The sequence below is a fragment of the Myotis davidii genome, unplaced genomic scaffold (genome assembly GCF_000327345.1).
Source record: "Myotis davidii unplaced genomic scaffold, ASM32734v1 scaffold18, whole genome shotgun sequence".
Lineage (NCBI taxonomy): Eukaryota > Metazoa > Chordata > Mammalia > Chiroptera > Vespertilionidae > Myotis > Myotis davidii.
This window is the reverse complement of record NW_006292696.1, coordinates 13,551,734-13,571,694: the sequence shown is the minus strand read 5'-3', so window position 1 is coordinate 13,571,694 and position 19,961 is coordinate 13,551,734. Positions and strand designations below refer to the sequence as shown.

The following is a 19,961-nucleotide window of genomic DNA, read 5'->3' as shown; positions in this document are numbered from 1 at the left end:
CCTTGGGATGCTGAGAGAACTGGGAGTATATTACACAGTAGGCGAGTGTATCCCTGAATAATACTTGGTCCTCTGCTTATCTACTTGCAGATAAGGGACATCTCTCAGTTGGGGGAGCACTGTCCCCAACCCGGCATTATCCTGCATGGCTCCTACCCTTTCCTTGTGGGGTGCTGGCTGTCTTCATATAACCCTGCATTTTGCTTTACTGTCTTCCACTTCCCTATAACAGATTCCACAAACCACTTACTTGCCTGATCAAAATGGAACAAAATGAGTACAAAGTCATTTTCCTCCTCTTTTAAAGAAATATGTTTTCATTGATTTCAGAGAGGAAGGGAGAGGGATAGACAGATAGAAACATCAATGAGAGAGAATCATTAATAGGCTGTCTCCTGCACGCCCCCTACTGGAGATTGAGCCTGCAACTCAGGCATGTGCCTTGACAGGGAGTTGAACTTTGACCTCCTGGTTCATGGGTCGGCGCTTAACCACTGATCCACACCAGCCGGGCATTTCCCTTCTCTTTAAATGGCTTCCTCCTGAAAAGCCCTGGGGTTTTCCTCAATTGTCTCAAGTATCAAAAGATTTTAAAGTATGTTTTCCCTCCACCTATTTCCTAAAGGTCCACCTAGATCAGGGGTGGGCAAACTTTTTGACTCAGGGCCACAATGGGTTCTTAAACTGGACCTGAGGGCCAGAACAAAAGCATGGATGGAGTGTTTGTGTGAACTAATATAAATTCAAAGTAAACATCATTACATAAAAGGGTAAGGTCTTTTTTTTTTTGTTTTAGTTTTATTCATTTCAAACGGCTGGATCCGACCCAGGGCGTAGTTTGCCCACGGCTGACCTAGATCCTTCCTTTTACATTAAAATGGCTTTAAGTGTATGTGTTAAAATAAGAGATTCTCACTTTAATTGTTCAGGACTTCAGGGTACCCACTTAGAAGGTGGGAGGGCATAATACCCACTTAAGATCCCCTCTGACACTTATACAATTCCCTTATTCATTTTTAAATTAAGATGATTTTCATGTGATTTCACTTTATTTTAGTTTGCCCTTAAATTTTAGTTTATCCTGAAAACTATTTTAGAAATTTGTTATAGCAAAATTAACCCCATTTTACAGAGAGGTCAAATTTACCCCAAGAAAGAAAGGGAAAAAAAGATCTAACATAACTGTTCCAAACATATGTTAAATGAAGCTAAAATTGCTGGTTTCCAGCTTTGTTTCTACCATTTTTAGTATCTCTGAGTTTATATGTAGGTTAAGGTTGGTAACTTCAGTGCCTACAAAGGCTACAGTGAACCTCAAATGAGAGGAGGTGCCTGGGGAAAGCTTGGGTGACCCAGGTGACAGGAACCACCTAGAACTGCAGGGTCACTGCTTCTAACCCAATACGAAACCAAACCTAAACAGGTGTCACTGGGTATTGTAGATCTGGAGAAAAGCCCAAAAAACAAATTTATAATATGAAATCTCCCATTTTTCAAACGTTGCTTAGTAATGTACAATTTTTAGACACTGCCTAAAACTAACCAAATAGCACAACTCCTGGGCCTACAGTTCGTGACCTCTGTTGTTAATGACTATTCTTTGAACCTTTTACTTCCGCCTTTATTTCTTTCACAGTCCTAAAGCCGAGTTTAAGGAGACTGGGAGGAATAATTTCCTAGGCAGTTCTTTCAGCCTGTGCTAAATAATCCTCAGCATTAAGTAATAAGTAAACGTTTTGTCCTTCTGTATATGCATAAATACACAACACCTACATATCTGCAATGTCTATCCTGTTTACAAGCCTATCACTTAAAATTGCCTCCTTCCACTTGCCCTGTCCCAGTTCCAGAACAGGTCATTGACATAGCTCTTTACTTTTAATACGCACTTTTTAGTTTGCTATTATTTTCTGTGCAAATTCATCCTGACTCAGGTGTCTAGAAAATTTATACTATCAACGTCCTTAGCTTTAACTCATATTATTTATGGACTTAATAACTTATTCCATCTCTCCCCAAAGTTAAAATTTAATTTGATCCCTGACAAACAACAACGAAACTAAAACGTGGCTGCACACTCGGCAAAAAAGTTGAGAGTTTTCTCCGTGAAGAGGCTCCTGATTGTGAAGGGACAGAAACATGTGGCCTCTCACCGGTTTCCTGCCTTTGCTGCTTAACCGAAGTGAAAGTACAGATATCGGGAACTCAGCAGCTTAAAGCCCAATGATTACCCAGCAAGCCCAGTGTCTCCCCAGAGGCCTGGAGATTACACGTGTAATAATCAGGCTGGCCCTGCCAAAAGGAAGGCTTAGCACTGCATTTTATTTATTGTATTTTTTGAATGGAGCCATTGCTTGATAGCCCCTGGGAGCGTTAACAAAGATGAAAGAAACCACCAAAGGAAAGGAAGAAATATAAATACCTAAGAACCATGCAACTGAAGTTTATAATGCGGAACATGCAGCGCTGGAATCAGCACACAGGCTAGGGTCCTTCAAGTTCACTATGTTACAGCAATGGAAGCATGGCTTAATCAGCCGGAAATCTAGATCACCGAAGTCTCATCCAGGTTCATTGGCCAAACATCAAGCCTCCCATTTCTTGCTCATGTATCACGCCATGTGACAATTTGATATTCCTAAATTTTGTCTCTGATTGTCTATTCTTATCAGCTGTATTTTAACACTGTGATAATTACTAATATATAGTTGAGACTCCTATTAATTTTGCAAAAAGGCAAAATAATTTTTTTTTTTAACTAAGGTATTGGCCAAACATCAAGCCTCCCATTTCTTGCTCATGTATCACGCCATGTGACAATTTGATATTCCTAAATTTTGTCTCTGATTGTCTATTCTTATCAGCTGTATTTTAACACTGTGATAATTACTAGTATATAGTTGAGACTCCTATTAATTTTTAAAAAAGGCAAAATAATTTTTTTTTAAAATAAGGTAACTCTAGAGCAGCGGTTCTCAACCTGTGGGTCGAGACCCCTTTGGGGGTCGAACGACCCTTTCACAGGGGTCGCCTAATACCATCAGAAAACACATATATAATTACATATTGTTTTTGTGATTAATCACTATTCTTTAATTATGTTCCATTTGTAACAATGAAATTGGGGGTCACCACAACATGAGGAACTGTATTAACGGGTCGCGGCATTAGGAAGGTTGAGAACCACTGCTCTAGAGTTTTCTTTCATTTTTGTTTTGTTTTGTTTTGTTTTGTATTTAAGGAGTTAAGACAATAAGTTTCCATGTAAGTTTTTTCCATAAGTTTTGCCTGGAAAAGAAATCATCCGCATACCAACATCAAAAGTACAGTCCAATATTACCTTGTAATTTTCGTAGCCACCTCTTTTACTACTCTTACTCCCAACTTCAAGGGCAAATTTATGAGCCCTGGGCTACAATTATCTGGTGCTTATAGTAAGTTTTTACTTCTGTTCTAGGCATTCGGTGTAGCTCACACATGCAGGATGGGGGAGACGAAAGGAGTAGAGTAGCTTCTAAAGCACAAAGGAAGTTTAAGAGCATGCAAGAGGAACAGAGTGGGGTCGAGACAAAACCCCACAGCAGGTCTTGGAGGTGTTTACTTATGGGGAACTCCAAAGTGAAACTTACCGAGAAGCCACATTTTGAAGAGAGAGGAAGAAAGTCACCCCATATGACAAATGAGTGCAATGTGGATGGCGGGAACCACCTACAGACACTGTCGCTGGTACAAAGGAAAATCCTCCTTCCCTCCGAGTTCATGCCTCATGTCTCAATTAACATGCAGCCAGTAGCCGTGTGCTTAGGCCCTTGGAGGAGACACGGGCACCGCAGACCTGCCAGGAGGACTCACAATCTAATAGAATCTATGTTCCACAAACACACTCTACACAAATCCATTATGTGCCCAGAGCCGGCTTGTTTTATAAATGCATTTGGTGAAATGCAATGGAATTAACCGAACATTTATAGTTTCAGCCTCAAAGCACATTATGAGAATTATAAATGTCCCAGTTGACAACAGATGAAAATGAACATTGTCCTTATTTACTTTGGGTGGAAAAGGAGAGGAGAAGGAAAGGATAATTTTTTTTTTAAAGCTTTAACCGAGGACAGATTTCGTTCTCTGTAATGTCTGGCCCCCTATCCCATAGCCAAGCTTATTTTCTTTGTCTTTTCTTCTTCCTGGATTTCCAATAATATAACTGAAACTTATAATAGAACTGTGCTGGGGGAAAAAAAACAACAACAAAAAAACCTCAAGGATATTTTCAAGTCCCCAAGGTGAAGAAACTGCCTCAGGGAGTCAAGGGTACACAGACCAGATTTTTTACAACATGTGCTTCTCCGCATTTTTAAGAAGGCAATTAGTTATTCTTGTGTACTAGTGACTGCCCCATTTTCTCCATAACTCTGGCGACACAAAGGGCCTCAGAGAGGATATATTTTAAGTGGGACATTTATTACCCCCAAAAAGGAATGTTTCTAATTTAAAGTCACCGGGAAAGCCCTTTCGATAGATGCAGTGAAATTTCACAGCGGCAGAAACTTGGCCGAGCTGTTCTCAAATCTCATTGCCGTTTCTAACCAAGCCATCGTTAACCTACAGACCGAGGTAAAGAGCTTGGTAAAATAACCCGGACCCGAGCGTTTCATCTATTGAAAGAAACCCAAGCCAAGCCGATGCTAATCTGGTGGTCACACAGTGAGCATAAGATGCAGAGCTGCGAGGGGTGATGGTTCTGAAATGTTTATGCTGGGGGTAAAAAAAAAAAAAAAAAAAAAAAAAGACAGACTCATCTGTGTGCTCAGTGTAATAGGATTTTCAAGTGACTAGTGGGTCATTTTTGTCCCAGCAGCAGACAGGAAGGACTGCTGCCATCGGGAAATTTACGACATGAGTTTGAAGGTTGGGTACATATTTCACACTAGAGAGAGAGAAGTTGGGTTTTCAGACCTGTCTCCATGTTCTACCTATGCTTCGTAAAACCACGCTAGGAATTTTTTAAGGTCGGTTTTCAAGAAGCACTGGGAAACTCTATGTACCCCGAGACCCCACCATAAACATGCCATAGGAATACATGGGATCCAAGGAATAGATTCCTTTTTATGACCACATCTCCTTACAATCTAACATGAAATTGGAGAGCTTCTTTTTCAAAGCATAGATCCTTGTTACTTCCTGTTCACGAGAGGCATACCTAAAAGGTTATCGATTTGGTTCTGAAGGACGGAGTGTTTATTATGGAGGAAGCCACTGCGGGCACAAGTGTGAGGAAATTAATGACGGCTTGGTGAGGGTCCATGCTGTGGTGAGGAATCAGTGGGGCAACTGTCAATCTATATGATAATACATTCCCAAACTTCATAAAGTCAGTGATGTGAAAACGCATTGATTTCTCCGTGAGCTAAACAGAATTTGTCGGGGAGCGAGAGCAAGAAGCAGACGGAAGTCAACGCCTCGTTGTGCAGAGGAGTGTGTACCTGGTTGTTATTTGCTTAAAGAGCTTATGACATGATGTGCACAGTTTCTTAGTTTTAGTTCTGGCTGCAAAGGAGAACAGAATATGCATTCTGCACATCTTTTGAATATGGGAAATACTGAACAATGGTTAAACAGAGAAAAGAAAACACGTTCTCTCTATTTTAAAATAACCGTCTATTACCTAAGCTTGGACTATGGCTACAATACCCCTCCGTCCTCTGCCAGACACAGGTATGAAAGGGTTGCGTAGGCCTTCTACCATTTTTCTTTATGCATCTGACTGCATTATAACTAGCAATTCCAGAAATGACACTGTGTCCAAGGGTTTATTTCCTATGAGTACCCAGGGATTTATAGAGACTTCCCTAAGGTGAAAATTGTTCAAAAATGATGTTTCAAATAGCGTTGAAAACAAAGAAACTGTTGGCCTATCAAATACATCACTAATTATAAAGTTCTCCCATCCATACCAGTTCTGGGTAAATTCAAGGCAAGCATTTTTGGCTCCCTTTGTTCATGGAAATCTCTCTTTATTAGTTGAGATTTTTAAAGATGTATGTAGCTTTCAAAGAGAGGGTGCAAACTCCATAAGTATGTATAAATAATTCTGTGTATTTGGTTCCCATAAGACCAGTGAAAATGCCAAACAAGGAAATTTTGCTAAAATACCTTGTTTAAACTGTTCCTGAAGTTCTTGGACTGCAAGGGATTTTATTTATTAGGTAAGCAAACTGCCTCTGTTGGAACTATATCCGACACATACGGAAGTTGAAAAAAGTACATCAGGAAATGAATTCAATGTATGCCTTTTCTGGAAACTTCTAAAAGTAATTTCCTATCAATAAAGCACCTTGGAGTGTTGAATGTGCCAAGTGGCAGAATTTTGTCAGAATTCAAAAGGAGTCAAGTGCAGATTTTTCCTCGAGAGCACACCTTGATTAACTATGCGAACGAAGGCATAATTAAGACACATCCCCTTGTCCCCACCATGGAATACATTATTTCAGAATTAAACCTAAATTTAAATGCAACAAAGTGACACCTTTTGGATTACGTGCAACTTACCCAGGAAATGATGTATTTTCAACAGTTTTGAGATCAAGTAATACTTAGCTCTGCTTTTGCATTGTCAACAAGCTGTCTGCCTGAAAGTTTCCTTAATTAATTAATTTATTTTTTAATGCAAGAACATACTCAAGGCTGCTCTAGGATAAGTTTATAGCATTTTATATAAACACCCTTAACTGATCTACTTGGATGCATTTTAATGGTAATTCCTTTATCAAGCACACAATATATTCATAACAACCCGCATAGCATTTGATGTTTTCTTCATAAATCAACTGTACCTAATGTGGTTTCTCTTTTTTTAAAAAACGGTTTTGACCAAACATAGTTGTGAGTTGCTGAGAAACCCACAAATAAGCACCTTATCTCCTTAATGACTTTCTTAGGTTTCCTTGTATTTACTGCTTAATGATCGGAAGCATTTAATTTTCAAAGTTTCATTAAAGCCTGTCTACAAAGCTGATGGATAAGCCGTAGCGATCTGTGATAGAAGATGTGGGAAGTCGTTAGCCCTCATAGGTACCAAGGAGAAAAGTACACCCAGAACAGAACTCTTTTTTGAAGACAAACCCCTTCCTATTTGTCATTATTAAAGTCCAGAGCATCTGTTCTGAGTTTGATCTTCAATATGAGGATATGCGGCATTGCCGCCTGGAAATAAAAGGCTAAGATAAGGTAGGATTCTTAAGAGATCTTCATGAAAAAAATAAATACATAACCCAGGTTGCCATTTATCAGGAAGGGGACATCAATACAAAGACCTAGAAACTTGTGGAGAGAGGACATTTTCTAGGCCCAGCTCATGGTTTATGTTTCCACGTATGCAATGTCATTTACTTGTTCATCAGACCAACCAGCTCTACCTGACAACCAAGTCATCGTCAAAATGTGATTCCTTATGCACTGGAGGTTGGCTGGCTTATTTCCTTCCCCAGCTCAGAGTGGGTAGACAAAGTCAATTTCCAAGGAAATGAATGGTTTTAGATGCCTTTTTATTAAAAAAAAATAATGAAACCCCCCCAAGCCCCACAGTGTGCAGTGCCCAGAACATGGAAAGGTATGTAAGAAGCAGGCCTACCGTTCTCATCATCTGACTTATTCTCGTTGTCAGAATCAGTCAGGGTCAGGGCTGAGTTTTCACGGCTGGACAGGCCGGAACTGCGCCTGGATTTTATCCCTCTCCCCCACAGTCTGATGGCGTGTTCTGGAGACATCCCTCCCTCGGTGTCCGAGTCGGCGTCAGATCCCGTGCTCAGGGAGTAGCCCTGGTGAAGGATGCCCATGTCCGAGCAGTAGCCACTGCGGTGCGGGGAGGGCTCACAGATGCCCAGCTCCGCAAGGGTGAAGTTAGTTCCTAGGGTGACAGCAACAGAGAGGCCGTTACGATGGCGGAAATGCTTTACAGGGTTAAAATGTTTTTTACAAAAAACACAGACACTTTCCCATCCAAAAAATAGACCAGGTTTGCCACAGTACACAGAACTAGGTCTTGGGCAAGTGTACTTAGGATATTGGGGTCAATTTGAGAACAAAAAACCGTAACCATCTAAGATTAATTTGAATTCTAGGACAGAATGCTCAGGTTTTATTTAAAAACAAAAATTCTAAGCATTTCTTGTTGTCTAGGGAGCACCACGTAGATTAGTGAAAAAACACTACATCAAAAGGAATAACTAATATATACCGAGCACTTTGCTCTAAGTATCTTTTATTTTGCAACATTTCACATTTTAAAATTTTTATAATAACTTTAAAATGCTGATGCTATTATTGTAATTATTCTTTAAATAAGAAAACTGAAGGGTAGAGGAACAGAGAATTCAAGTGACTTACCCAAGGTCATACATCTAGATTGTAGCAAAACCTGGATCTGATCTTGAGCAGTCTGTCTTCAAGTCAAAGAAACTTAATCCTCCAATAAATGGGAGTGGTGGCCAGGAGACCTGGGTACCAGTCCTAGCTTCCCACTGGTAAGTCTCATTGTGGCAAGTCTCTTACTCCTTGAGCCTCAATGTTCTCATCTGTAAAATCTGGGTATTAATCTCTTAAATTCCTTTCAGGATAGCTATGTGTATTATATGTGATCATCTACACCAAACTGTTTTGTTTAAATGAGTTATATAATGTGTTAACTAAGTCAGCATCCTAGGGATGAAGAGTTGGTCGTTTTGTTTTTCAGTGATATCAAACAATTTCTCTTTGCTCACACAATTTAACACCACAAGTAGGTTTCACCTATGGAGGGTACATATGTATACATGTGGGGTATGAGGGATGTTACGTGGTTTTAGGGGAAGCAGAAGAGAACAGGCATTTGTTGAACACATATATGTTCCCATGAGTCAGGCATGGGGCCAGGCAACGTACAGCTTTATCTCATTTAAATCCCACCGTAGCCCATCAGTTCAGGGGTTGAACACTTTACGGAGAAGTTAAATACTGGATCCAAGGTCACACTTGGGCAAGTGGCAGGGCCCGTATTCACCTCTAAATTTCAGACTCCAAGCATTTCCTCTTTCTACAATGTCAAGTGGTCTCAATAAAAAAACTCACTTGACAACATTTTGTGCATAGTGAATGCTCTATTTGTGTGCTTTAAAAATTCAGCTTCTTTTAAGACATTTTAAGTTTCCAAGGCAAATTACATGGAATCATATGGAACACTCAACTATTGATGCATAAAGCTGATTTTTGTAAAACCTTTAACCAATGTAAGGACAATGAAAAATATACAGTGAAGAAATGCACTTCTACACTGTAAGGGAAGAAAACCTTACACTACCGAAGCCATGGGCTGCTCACTATGTCTACCAAATACACTAGAGGCATTCCCAATCACTCAAGTCTGAAAACTCATGCTACACTTCACACTCTGACAGTCCACATACATGCCATCACTGCTCCGCTTTTATTTTTAAAAAGCACCAAGCAACCGTTTATATTAATCCAGTGTGACTTTAATTTGTAACAGACAAGTATTTTTAATCTGAGGTTTTATTTTTCTTTCTTCACTGCCTTATTTGGCTGTGTAAATGGAATCAAACCCATTTCTATACATAATTGTTTCTGCAGGGTGAACCCATTGGGGAGCTAACCCAAGCAGAAGTCCCCATGGGCATGGGATGATTTCCAACCACCTGTGCCTGTGCGGGAGGAGGGCCAGCCTTGCCACCGTCACCACACTGTCTATTCCCCAGGCCCATCTGTCCATGCTGCTCAAATTCTCTGCCCCGTGTACTCTGTTCCAGTTTGCAGCCTTGGTAACTAGGTATTGTCTCATAATTGTACATGAAAATGCATATTTCAGGTTCAGTATCTATAAAACTGAAGTTGTTGAGTTCATATATACCTGGTACTACAATACTTTTCTCTCGATTGTTGCTTTTCTCATTCTTAAGTCAATGGGAAAAAAAAAGTTGTTGAATATGAACATTTCCCCAACTTGTCTTTAGAGCCCGTGCTTGTTCTGAAAAGTCATGAGATGTATTGCTTAATTTTCCTACAATTAATGAAAACAAGCCAAATTGGACATATATGTTTTTATTTCCACATTTGGGAATTTTCAGCTCTTGGATTCCATTGGAAATGGAGTACATATATACACTTTCCTGATGGTTTTCCCACATTGCATTATTGGGAACTAGCTTCAAAGACCTCCTTGGGAAAAGAGAAACATCTGTGTGAGGGAAGGAAGCCTCCGTTGCAGAGCTTCCCACGTACTTTTCAGTCTGGGGACTGGAAGGAACAGGCGATCAGCCTGGGGCATGGGAAGCTGTGGAATAAATACAGTGCCCCTGCTTTGCTTATCAAATTTACTTGATGATAAGGAATTAAACTATTATTTTTCTCATAAAACAAACTTGAGATCATCATGAATCAGTGAAAATTTGCATGATTTTTTCAAAGTAACCACACATGTTAGAAAAGAAAGAGTATATTTCATGAGTTTCCACTTCAAGCTCATAGCCCTGAAGCCATAAGCAAGCAATATGGAAAAATAAAACCTGAGGTACCATATTGAATTCACCAGGAAAAAGTAACTAAATTCACACTGGTTTGTAGAAAGATAGGTTTTCCTCTAAAAACAGAATTGTTTCCTTGGAAATTATATCTTGTAGACTCCTCATCTTCACCTTCCCATAGGACCACACCTTCCTGATGCCACCCATTCCCCACGATTCCTGGTTGGCTACTTTTTTTTTTAACCTTAGCTAACTCAAAGAATAGAAAACTCATTCTCAATACCTGGGGGGCAGATTCTGGACCAAGCCTTTCCCAAGCTTCCTGGCTTAACATAGGAAACAGGTAAGCCATATTCCCTGTGGTCTATTCTTTATTAAATCATTCAACAAATATTTATTGTGCCTGGTCCTAGGCTAGGTATTGGGGATATAACAGTGAGCATTATAAAAATACAGTCCATGATATTTACAGTCTAATCGGGGAAGAACATTAATCAAATAATCCCATAAACCAAGTGCAATCTATGCCGTAATAAATATTATATAGGAAAAGGACAGGGAGCCATGGAAGGTCACCTGGTGGTCCAGCCCTTCACCCTTTACCAGCGTGCCTCACTGATGTTCATTTAGCAATAGGTTCACTGCTTTCAGGGACTGGACATTAATTTCATGGAGAAGTTATCATGTCTCCTTCATTTTGCTCTTTCTATACCATCTTCCCAAACATTCCTCTATGTGAATGTGTTTCAGACAAACATGTTTCATGTAGCTTGTCTTAGAGCTTGGAGCCCCATGCCTAGAATGTAAATAGTATGGGAACATTTTAATAGTGTGTCAACTTAGTGTTTGCACTTACTTTTCTCATTGAAGGAAGACTGCTTTTGCTTTAATTCATCTTGTATAATTATGTCTTTATTAAGCTCCATGGCAGCTTTGGATGAAATAAAGAGACTAGTCATTGTATAATTCCCTAGGCTGAGGTGTCTAGTGGAAAGCAGTCAACATTTCCTTCCTCCTTTACTGTCTTGCAGAACAATAAAAAGAGGCATTATATTTTAGTATTCATGAAACTCATGTTTACCCTCTATCTGCCCCCAATCTCCTTGATATCACTGATGAGAGTGGATGTGGGCAGTGTGTCAAACCGAGGTCATCTCAGGGATGTGTTGTATAGCTATTGCCAATTAACTTCCCAGGATGGCCACATATTATATTATCAAGTTGAGTCAATATTTTTATAGATGAACTAGAGGCCCAGTGCATGAGAATTCATGCACTGGAGGGGGAATCTCTCAGCCTGGCCTGCCCCCTCTCACAGTCCAGGAGCCCTCAGGGGTGGGAGGCAACCTGGTGATCATAGAAAGGCGATGCCCCCATAACACCTCTGCTGTTGCCACTGCCGGCAGTGTAAGCCTTGGCTGGCCCTGGTTACCTGAGCCTCGGGCAGCCCTGGGTGGCTAGGCAGCTGCCATTTGAGGCTTGCCTGCACTTTGGGCTGGCCCTGAGTGGCTGGGGGGCTGAGGGGACACTCTGGAGGTGGACGGGCCCAGCCTTGCCGCATGCCTGCTGCCCCAGCAGGGCTGAGGGGACTGGGTGCTGCCATCTTTTGGCTGTGGGTACCGCCATCTTTGAGGACATGGCAGTCAATTAGCATATTCCCTCCTTATTGGTTGTGGTCGCTGCCATCTTTGCAATGGCATTAGGGTCAATTAGCATATTCCCTCTTTATTAGGATGACTACACAAAATCTATGATATTTAGATGATGGAATTTTAGTATAATTTAAGGTGATGGGAGAGAATGTTAATGTCTAAAAACTATTAGGTGATCAGGATAGCAGAAAACAATCTTTAAACATAACTTTCTTGATAAATCACTTTTGCTTTAAGTTGTCTTTTTCTTGATCACAATCTATGTATAATACAGATTCATTTCCCCAAAAAAATTGGAGAGAAATTTTTGCCTTAGATATCAAGTTTTATCACTTGGTCAACTAATTGTACTTGGGGATGCAGCTCTAAGGAGGGATATGTCAGCATATTGTGATCATGGCTTTATTTTCTAAGTTTTTACCAACTTCTCACACTTTCAAATAACCTTTAACTAGGAGAAGCACATATGTTGCTAAGTCAGAATTATCATGTCATGGGTAATACCAGGGAATACAAATAGCATTGAAAATGTCAGCATTTGAACAGATTTCGTACTATGAGGGCAGAAAGATAAAAATTAACTGTAGTAATGGTGGAGTACAATACAGAATACTTTTATTATCTAAACATTTACTATGTAAGTCCCCTGAATTTCAGAGAAGAAATTTAACACAGGGGAGCCCAAGTTGCTATACCATGAAAACAGTTGCTAATAGTCACTTATAAAGTTAATCCCCACCTGTTCCCACTCACTTACTGCTAATATCTGATTTCCTATCAATCATATAACAATGTCTATGTCATCAATTAGTTGCTGATAACAGAAAGTAATATAATGCTAATTTGAGATTAAATTAAAAAGCTCATGAAGATGCAGATTTTCCACAAAGTCAGTACAAATGTTGCTAAAAACACACATGCAAGGATCATCAGCAGGGCCACAGCATAACCAAAATCTAACAGAATTAAGCTACTAAGAGAAACTAGAAATGGGTGTTGGCATGATGATGTACTCTTCAAAAGATAATTTAATGGACTTCTGGTTCCAGACCAAGACTGAATTTTCCACTTCTCTATATTCCTCCCACTAAGTTCAGCTAAAAACCCTCGACAGTACATATAAAAATCACCGGGGAAGAATCTAGAAGGAGTTGAGAAGAAATCAGAAATATTAGGGTCCTGGGACCTTAGGAGGAACATACTGGTGAGTTCCTTGGATTTTATTTTTTCCTCTTATATTCAATTTTCTTTTTTGTAAAAAAAAAAAATGACCTCTGTGATCATGTTTCAAAATGCAAATTTAAAGTAAAAGATAGAATAATGTAGTCATACAATTTGACTGTAAAATGTATAGTATGCCCCTTACTTGGTATTCTTTTCTTTTAAAATAACTATAGCACAGTTGGAATAATAAGTTGTATTCAATATTAAATTATACAATACATTTTATTTTTCCAAAATAAAGTTGCTATGAATTATTTTTTATTATTTAATATAAATTTTGGTTCTTTTAAAACATTGATTCCTTTTTTTAAGTGGCCTTTTCTATGACTATTTATTCTAAGAAAACGAATCTCCTGGAAATAAACATGGGTCCCTTATCTTTAGCAAATGCTACAAGTCTATATTTTACAGTCAGAAATGAATATCCAAATTTTTCTAACAGGTATTTTAGACATGGATATAAACTATAATGTTATAGTTCTTATCACAGTAAACAAAGTAATTTCTCCCGATGCCTTAAAATTTTGCAAAATAGAGTAATCAAGAAAAATGTGGTAATTATAAAAAATAAAACTCTATTTTTGTTTAATTAATCAAAGCCTATCACCAAATTATTTTCTCATATTAAATACCTTATATTTAAATTTTGAGCAATTATAAATATGTATGAGCTACACAAAATAATCAGTCCAAACAATTACCAACATTATCTAAATTATTATTTTCATACAAGTCTAAAACCTATATATTTTATATGCAATAACAATTTTGAAGGCCAGAAGGAACTACTTATGAATTCTAATGTTTTATGCTGTGTTTACTAAAATTGTTCACATAAACTCTCTCTTAATGCCCTTCTAAAGTTCATCTGATTTTACATATTCAGATATTTTCCCAATGTTGACAAACCTGTTCACAAAATGATCCTGTGGCTTAAAAACACAGAGTAGGTGCACATACATTATTATTCAAAAAAATGTAAGTCAATATTTATAATTCAAAAATGCACTTTAAGGATAACAATGTTCTTTTATGTGTAGCACCTAAAACATTAATATTTTAGTACTTCTCCACTTTTAGATTAAGAATTCTAATCTCTGTCTGAATGTCAGACATGTCACAACTTTTTACAATCTGTAACTAAAATCATTCCAATGCAAATAAACACGTTTCCAAATCAAGGAGACACCAAAATGGCTAGTGAAGAAGGGAGAGTGTCCTATGGCCTAGGTTTCTCTGTAAGCTTTGTAACTTCACAGAGAAAGGTGAAAGGGGCATTCTCTGAAATGGTGGCATTTCCAGGTTCCAACCTGAATGAAGTCCGATTTGGAAAAGCACAAAGCAGGCACAACAAAAGGTTCTGCTGATCAGCGGCCAGTTCAGAAAGAGAAATGAGATGTCCAGTCATCTGGCTAGCTGGAGACTCCTCTGCTGATTAAAGCTCACACAAGATTAAAAATCAATGCTGCTATTAAAGATGGTACCAATCACGTATTCTATGTAAGAGCAACACGGTGGTGGACATCTGGTTGTGGGAGTCTCTGCCTCTCCAAACAGTATTTTTACTGGTAATCAGAAAAAGAAAAGGACAATAGTGAGTGAGCTACAATAGTCTAGCTGTCCTATATCTGAGAACAGTTACTAGATTAGCTTACTGAGGACTTCAGAGTGTGGCAGGCAAAGTCCAAAATGCTTTTATATAGTCTTCCGATTAATTAGGACAACAGCCCTATCAAACGGTCACTATACAGCCTAGGGCTAATGTGGGAGTTCCAGTGTCTCTTTTAAAAATACTTATTGACCATATATTCTTAGAATTCATTTGTTCTGGTGAGTCTACATTTATTCATTTATTAAGGGGTCGTAAAAAATAGCACCTACCTTCATAGGCTTGTTGTGAGGCCTGAATTAGGTAAGGCAGGTAGAAATGCTTAGAACATTGCCTGCCAAAGGGTAACTACACAGCAAATTATAGCTATTAGGTGGCCATCAGTATACAGAGGAAGAGACTTGCTGTGATTTTGGTTTATTACTATAAACTTATTAAAATTTTCTACTTATTTTTTTCTTGAAATGATTTCGGAAGTTTTGAAACAATAGAGTTTTTGAGGAATATGCCCATTTCAGCTATGTTTTCAAATGGTTGGAATAGTTTTCCAAGTGTTTCTGAGTTCTTTTAATGTCTGCTAGATTTGTTGTTTGCTGTCTTCATTTTCATTCCTGACATGATTTGTTTGTGCCTTCTTTCTTTTAGCTGGATTGGTTTCACCAATGATTATGTCTGTCCCTCAAAAAACAATTTTTTAAAAAAAAATTCTTCCTTTCTGTTTACAAGTTATCACTTTCTCCGCCTTTCTTTGAGTTCATGCCATTGTTTTTTTTTAAAAAATATATTTAAACTTTTCTCTTTATGCTATTATTGTCCAGCCATTCTTCTTTTGTTAAACATTGCAGGCTATATATTGTATTCCTCTCTAAGGACCACTTTCACCACATCTCCCAACTCTTCCTTTATGGTATTTTCATTGTTGTTTTGATCTAAATATTTCTATATTTCTATTGAACTTATTCAGTTTATAAATGTATTCAGATACTTTGTTTATATTTTTGTTTGTTACTTCTAATATAATTGCACTTGGCTAGAGAGCATAATTATATCACTCTATTTAGAATTCTATTCTTGCTTGATATATACTGTGCTCCAATTTCTGGGAATTCATAATTTCTTTATTCTAAATATTTCTCTGTCATTGCCTCTTAAATACTTCTACATCCTGTATTTTCTCAGTAATTAAACTAAATACTATCACTTTCTCTAAATGTGTCTCTATTATATTTTTTGATCTTTTTTTTCTCTGTATTGTCTCTTGCTAATTTGGTTATTTTTTTCAGTTGACTGATTCTCTCTTTAATTGTGCCTGATCTCATATTTACTACATATACTAAACATTTTAAAAATTTCAGCACTTATACATTTTCTTTCAAAACTATTATAGCTTTTAAAGTGTTTCTGTTCAGTGCTTCCATTACTTGCTAATCTGTATATTACACACAGTTGATAGTATGTATCTGACAAATTCTAATGTTTTAGGATTTTAAAGATCAAAATTGGTTGTTTGTTGCTTTGCTTGCTCTTAATTATGAAGGTGTGTGTTTTTATGTACTTAATTACACTTAATTTTAGTTGAGATTGGTTTATTTTAATTTTCAAAAATCACAGGGGCCTAAATTGATGATGCTTGTGTCCTGAAATTTCTGTATTTGCTTCTGTCTAGGCCCCGTTGTACTATTAACCACATTTCTCTTCTCAAATCTCTTGCTCATTGCAGGAATCTCAGTTTCAGGTCCTCTTTCTTGCTCAAAACCCAAGGTCCAGTCTCCTAATTGCACTCTGATAGCAGCCCTTGCTCTCAAAGAAGAGCTTCTGTGATCTCACAAATCAATCTTTAGATTATTGTCTTTAGCTCATTTTCAGTTCTTATTTGTTTTGTTTTAGTTGCTTAGAGATTTACTTACTGTGAAAACTATTTGCCTCATATAGTAATTGTATATATATATATTACTATTATTATTACTAGATACCTGGTGCACGGTGCACCAGTGGGGTCCCTTGGCCTGGCCTGTGGGGATCAGGCTGAAACTGGCTCTCTGACATACTCCAAGGGGTCCTGGATTGCGAGAGGGCAGTTCTCGGGTGACACCCCAGAATTGGAATCCCTCCTCTCTGGTCCGGGGTGTGTCATCTGAGAACCGCAGCTGCCAAGTCATGGCAGCTCAGCAGCTCCTGCGTTGAGCATAGCAGTTCCCTGGTAGTCAGTGCACATCATAGCTACTGGTTGGACAGTCGAATGGTCGGATGGTCACTTATGCTTTTATACGTATATATAGATTACTACTACTAGTATGTTATTAATAAGTGTAAAACTACAAAATGATGAGCATGCTCCCATTTTCAAATTTTTCTACTACTATACAAATGAAATCTTTTTTCCAGTTAAGCTGCATATATTTATATTTAATGTTTATTCCATTAAGGGATGTAATATCCTACTTTCCCAAAGTAATACAGGGAATGTTTGATATGTGAGTAGAGAAGCTACCAAATTTAACTGAAATTTTGACAGAGGCACATGCCATTGGCATTCTTAGCACTCATGAAGGTCCCTGTCTCCATCACGTGCTTGATGTTTGGAAAACATTTTGACTCTCCCATCATGGAAGGATTATTCTAGATCTCAGCAGTTAATTAAATCATTCACAGACTGACAACTAATGAAATAGATCACAGTCCATCACCAGGTGAATGTATGTATAGCTGATATTTTTGCTTCAGCAACTAATCAGCATCTACATTGTAAACAAACATATTTAGGGAGAAATATTAATGATATACTCTTATTTGTAAATCAATTGATTCATTACATCAACTACTCCGTCACCCACAATCACTGTTAGGGTTTAGGTACTTGTCTAAAACCATGCAAAGCATCCAGCAATGAAGCTTGCAGCCCATAGTTTCTTAGTGCCTGTTAGCGTCTGTGAAATAGGGAGAGGATAACTGAAACTGAGTCAACAGCTTCCCTTTTCTTCCTCTCCCACCTTGCTTCCTGTGTTCCTAACACATGTCCTAGGTTACAAATACATGTAAAGCCTTACATTTAGCATCAGGCAGCTGTTGACTTACAGAGAGTTGTTGAGTCACATAAATTCAATGTCAAAAAGAAGTTCAGGAACAGAATACAGAGGCTTGCACAGTGGGGTAAAAGAGCCCCATGTCATCACAGCTGAATGACTCCACCATTGGCACTCTTACTATGCTCATGGTGTGAGCGCCGCTATAATGGATCAGTTTCAGCAATACCGGAGACAACCGCCTCACTGAGATACATCATTCCCAATGTGGTTACAGCCATCAACCAAAGGGCCTTACAAGCATTACTTTCACCACATGATAGATGTGTTCACCTGTAGTGGAGACAACAGCTTTACTAGAATTTCGGCATATCCACAGGCATCAACCGGTGACTTTTTTAAAAAAAAACATCTGCATACTGTCCCTATAAAACTGTCACCAATGTTAGATTTGTTAAGTAATTTAGTTGCTACACTGCTTATTTTGGAAGGAATAAGTCTCCTGAGAAACTGACAGGCTCTACAAACCTCTAACACTGACCATGTTTTGCCACAAAATGACAATTTTATGAGTAAAGAATTATCAAAAACAAGTCTTAGTCTTAATAGAGGTAGATCTCAAAATCCAAAGGTCAAGTTACCAAAGCACAATAGGAAGAATATAATGAGTGCTGTATGTTGTTTATAGAGACACATACACTAATAGGATAAATTTGAACTGGAAATATATGCACCAAATTCTTAACAGTAATTCATTCTGGAGATGCAGAGGGAAGAATGCAATGGGGGACAGTGGGGTCTGTAATAAATGTAACAAAATAATAACAAAATTACAAGTGGTAAGTATTATGTACTTCATTTACTGTACTTTTCTGTGACATAAAGCTTTTTTTTCTAAAATTTAAAATAATTTAAGAACTGAAGCCTTGGGCCAGACCATCTCTATTTCATACCTTAAGACATTTACAATATCATAATTTTCCTATTGAGTCATGACATTTAAAATGCTCATGATTATATTTTGAATTAGACAACAAAAAAAGTCTTTGCTTGCACGCCTCTTGAAGTCCCAGTCAATTAGGGTTAACGTTATGAAACAAAAGTAAATGCAACCAATGAATAACTAAACTGTGGTTCATCTAGACAATGATATATTATTTGGCATTAAAAATAAATGAGCTATGAAACCATGAAAAGACCTGGAGGAACCTTAAGTGCATATTCCTAAGTGCAAGGAGCCAACCTGAAAAGGCCGTGTATGCATGATTCCAACTATATGACATTCTGGAAAAGGCAAAACTGTGGAGACAGTGAAGAGGTCAGCGGTTCACAGGGGTTGTGCAGGGGGAGAGGACTAGGCAGCACAGAGGATGTTTAGGGCAGTGAAAATATTCTCTCTGATATTATAATGATGGATACACGTCATTTTACATTTGTCCAAACCCATAGGACGTACACCAGGAATGAACCCTGATGCCCCTTATGGACTTTGGGTGATGATGATGTGTCAGTGTAGGCTCATCAGTTGTAACACATGTTTATCACTGCAGTGGGGAATGCTGGTAATAGGCCAGGCTGTGCATATGGGGGAGATGGGGAGATGGGAAATCTTGGTACCTTTCACTCAATTTTGCCATGAACCTTAAACTGCTCTTAAAAAAGTCTTTTTTTTTTTAAGTAAATGCAACCAAATCATTACATGATGAATATACTGCCAGAAAATGTGTGCTCTTTTCTTCCTAGGAGAAACACTCTTTATCCCTGTGGTTAAAAACACCTCAGGAGAAAGAGACCCAGAGTCTCAATCCCTACTTCACTATGGAAGATTTGATCTTGTGCAGGTTAACTGACACCCCAGAATCTTCTGTCTCCTCATCTATAAAATAGGTACAATGACATACATGCTCATGAGGCTGTACAGATAAAGTTCCAAGCCCGT

At 38.3% G+C, this 19,961-nt stretch overlaps 1 protein-coding gene across 1 annotated transcript in view; it reads right to left on the bottom strand.

The window, feature by feature from the left end:
* TENM2 (teneurin transmembrane protein 2) overlaps positions 1–19,961 on the bottom strand; it is a 910,242-nt gene that overhangs the window by 834,382 nt on the left and 55,899 nt on the right. The window contains exon 2 of the mRNA XM_006766332.2: positions 7,631–7,906. Within this exon, the coding sequence (XP_006766395.1) occupies positions 7,631–7,906 (276 nt within the window). The remainder of the gene's footprint in view (positions 1–7,630; positions 7,907–19,961) is intronic.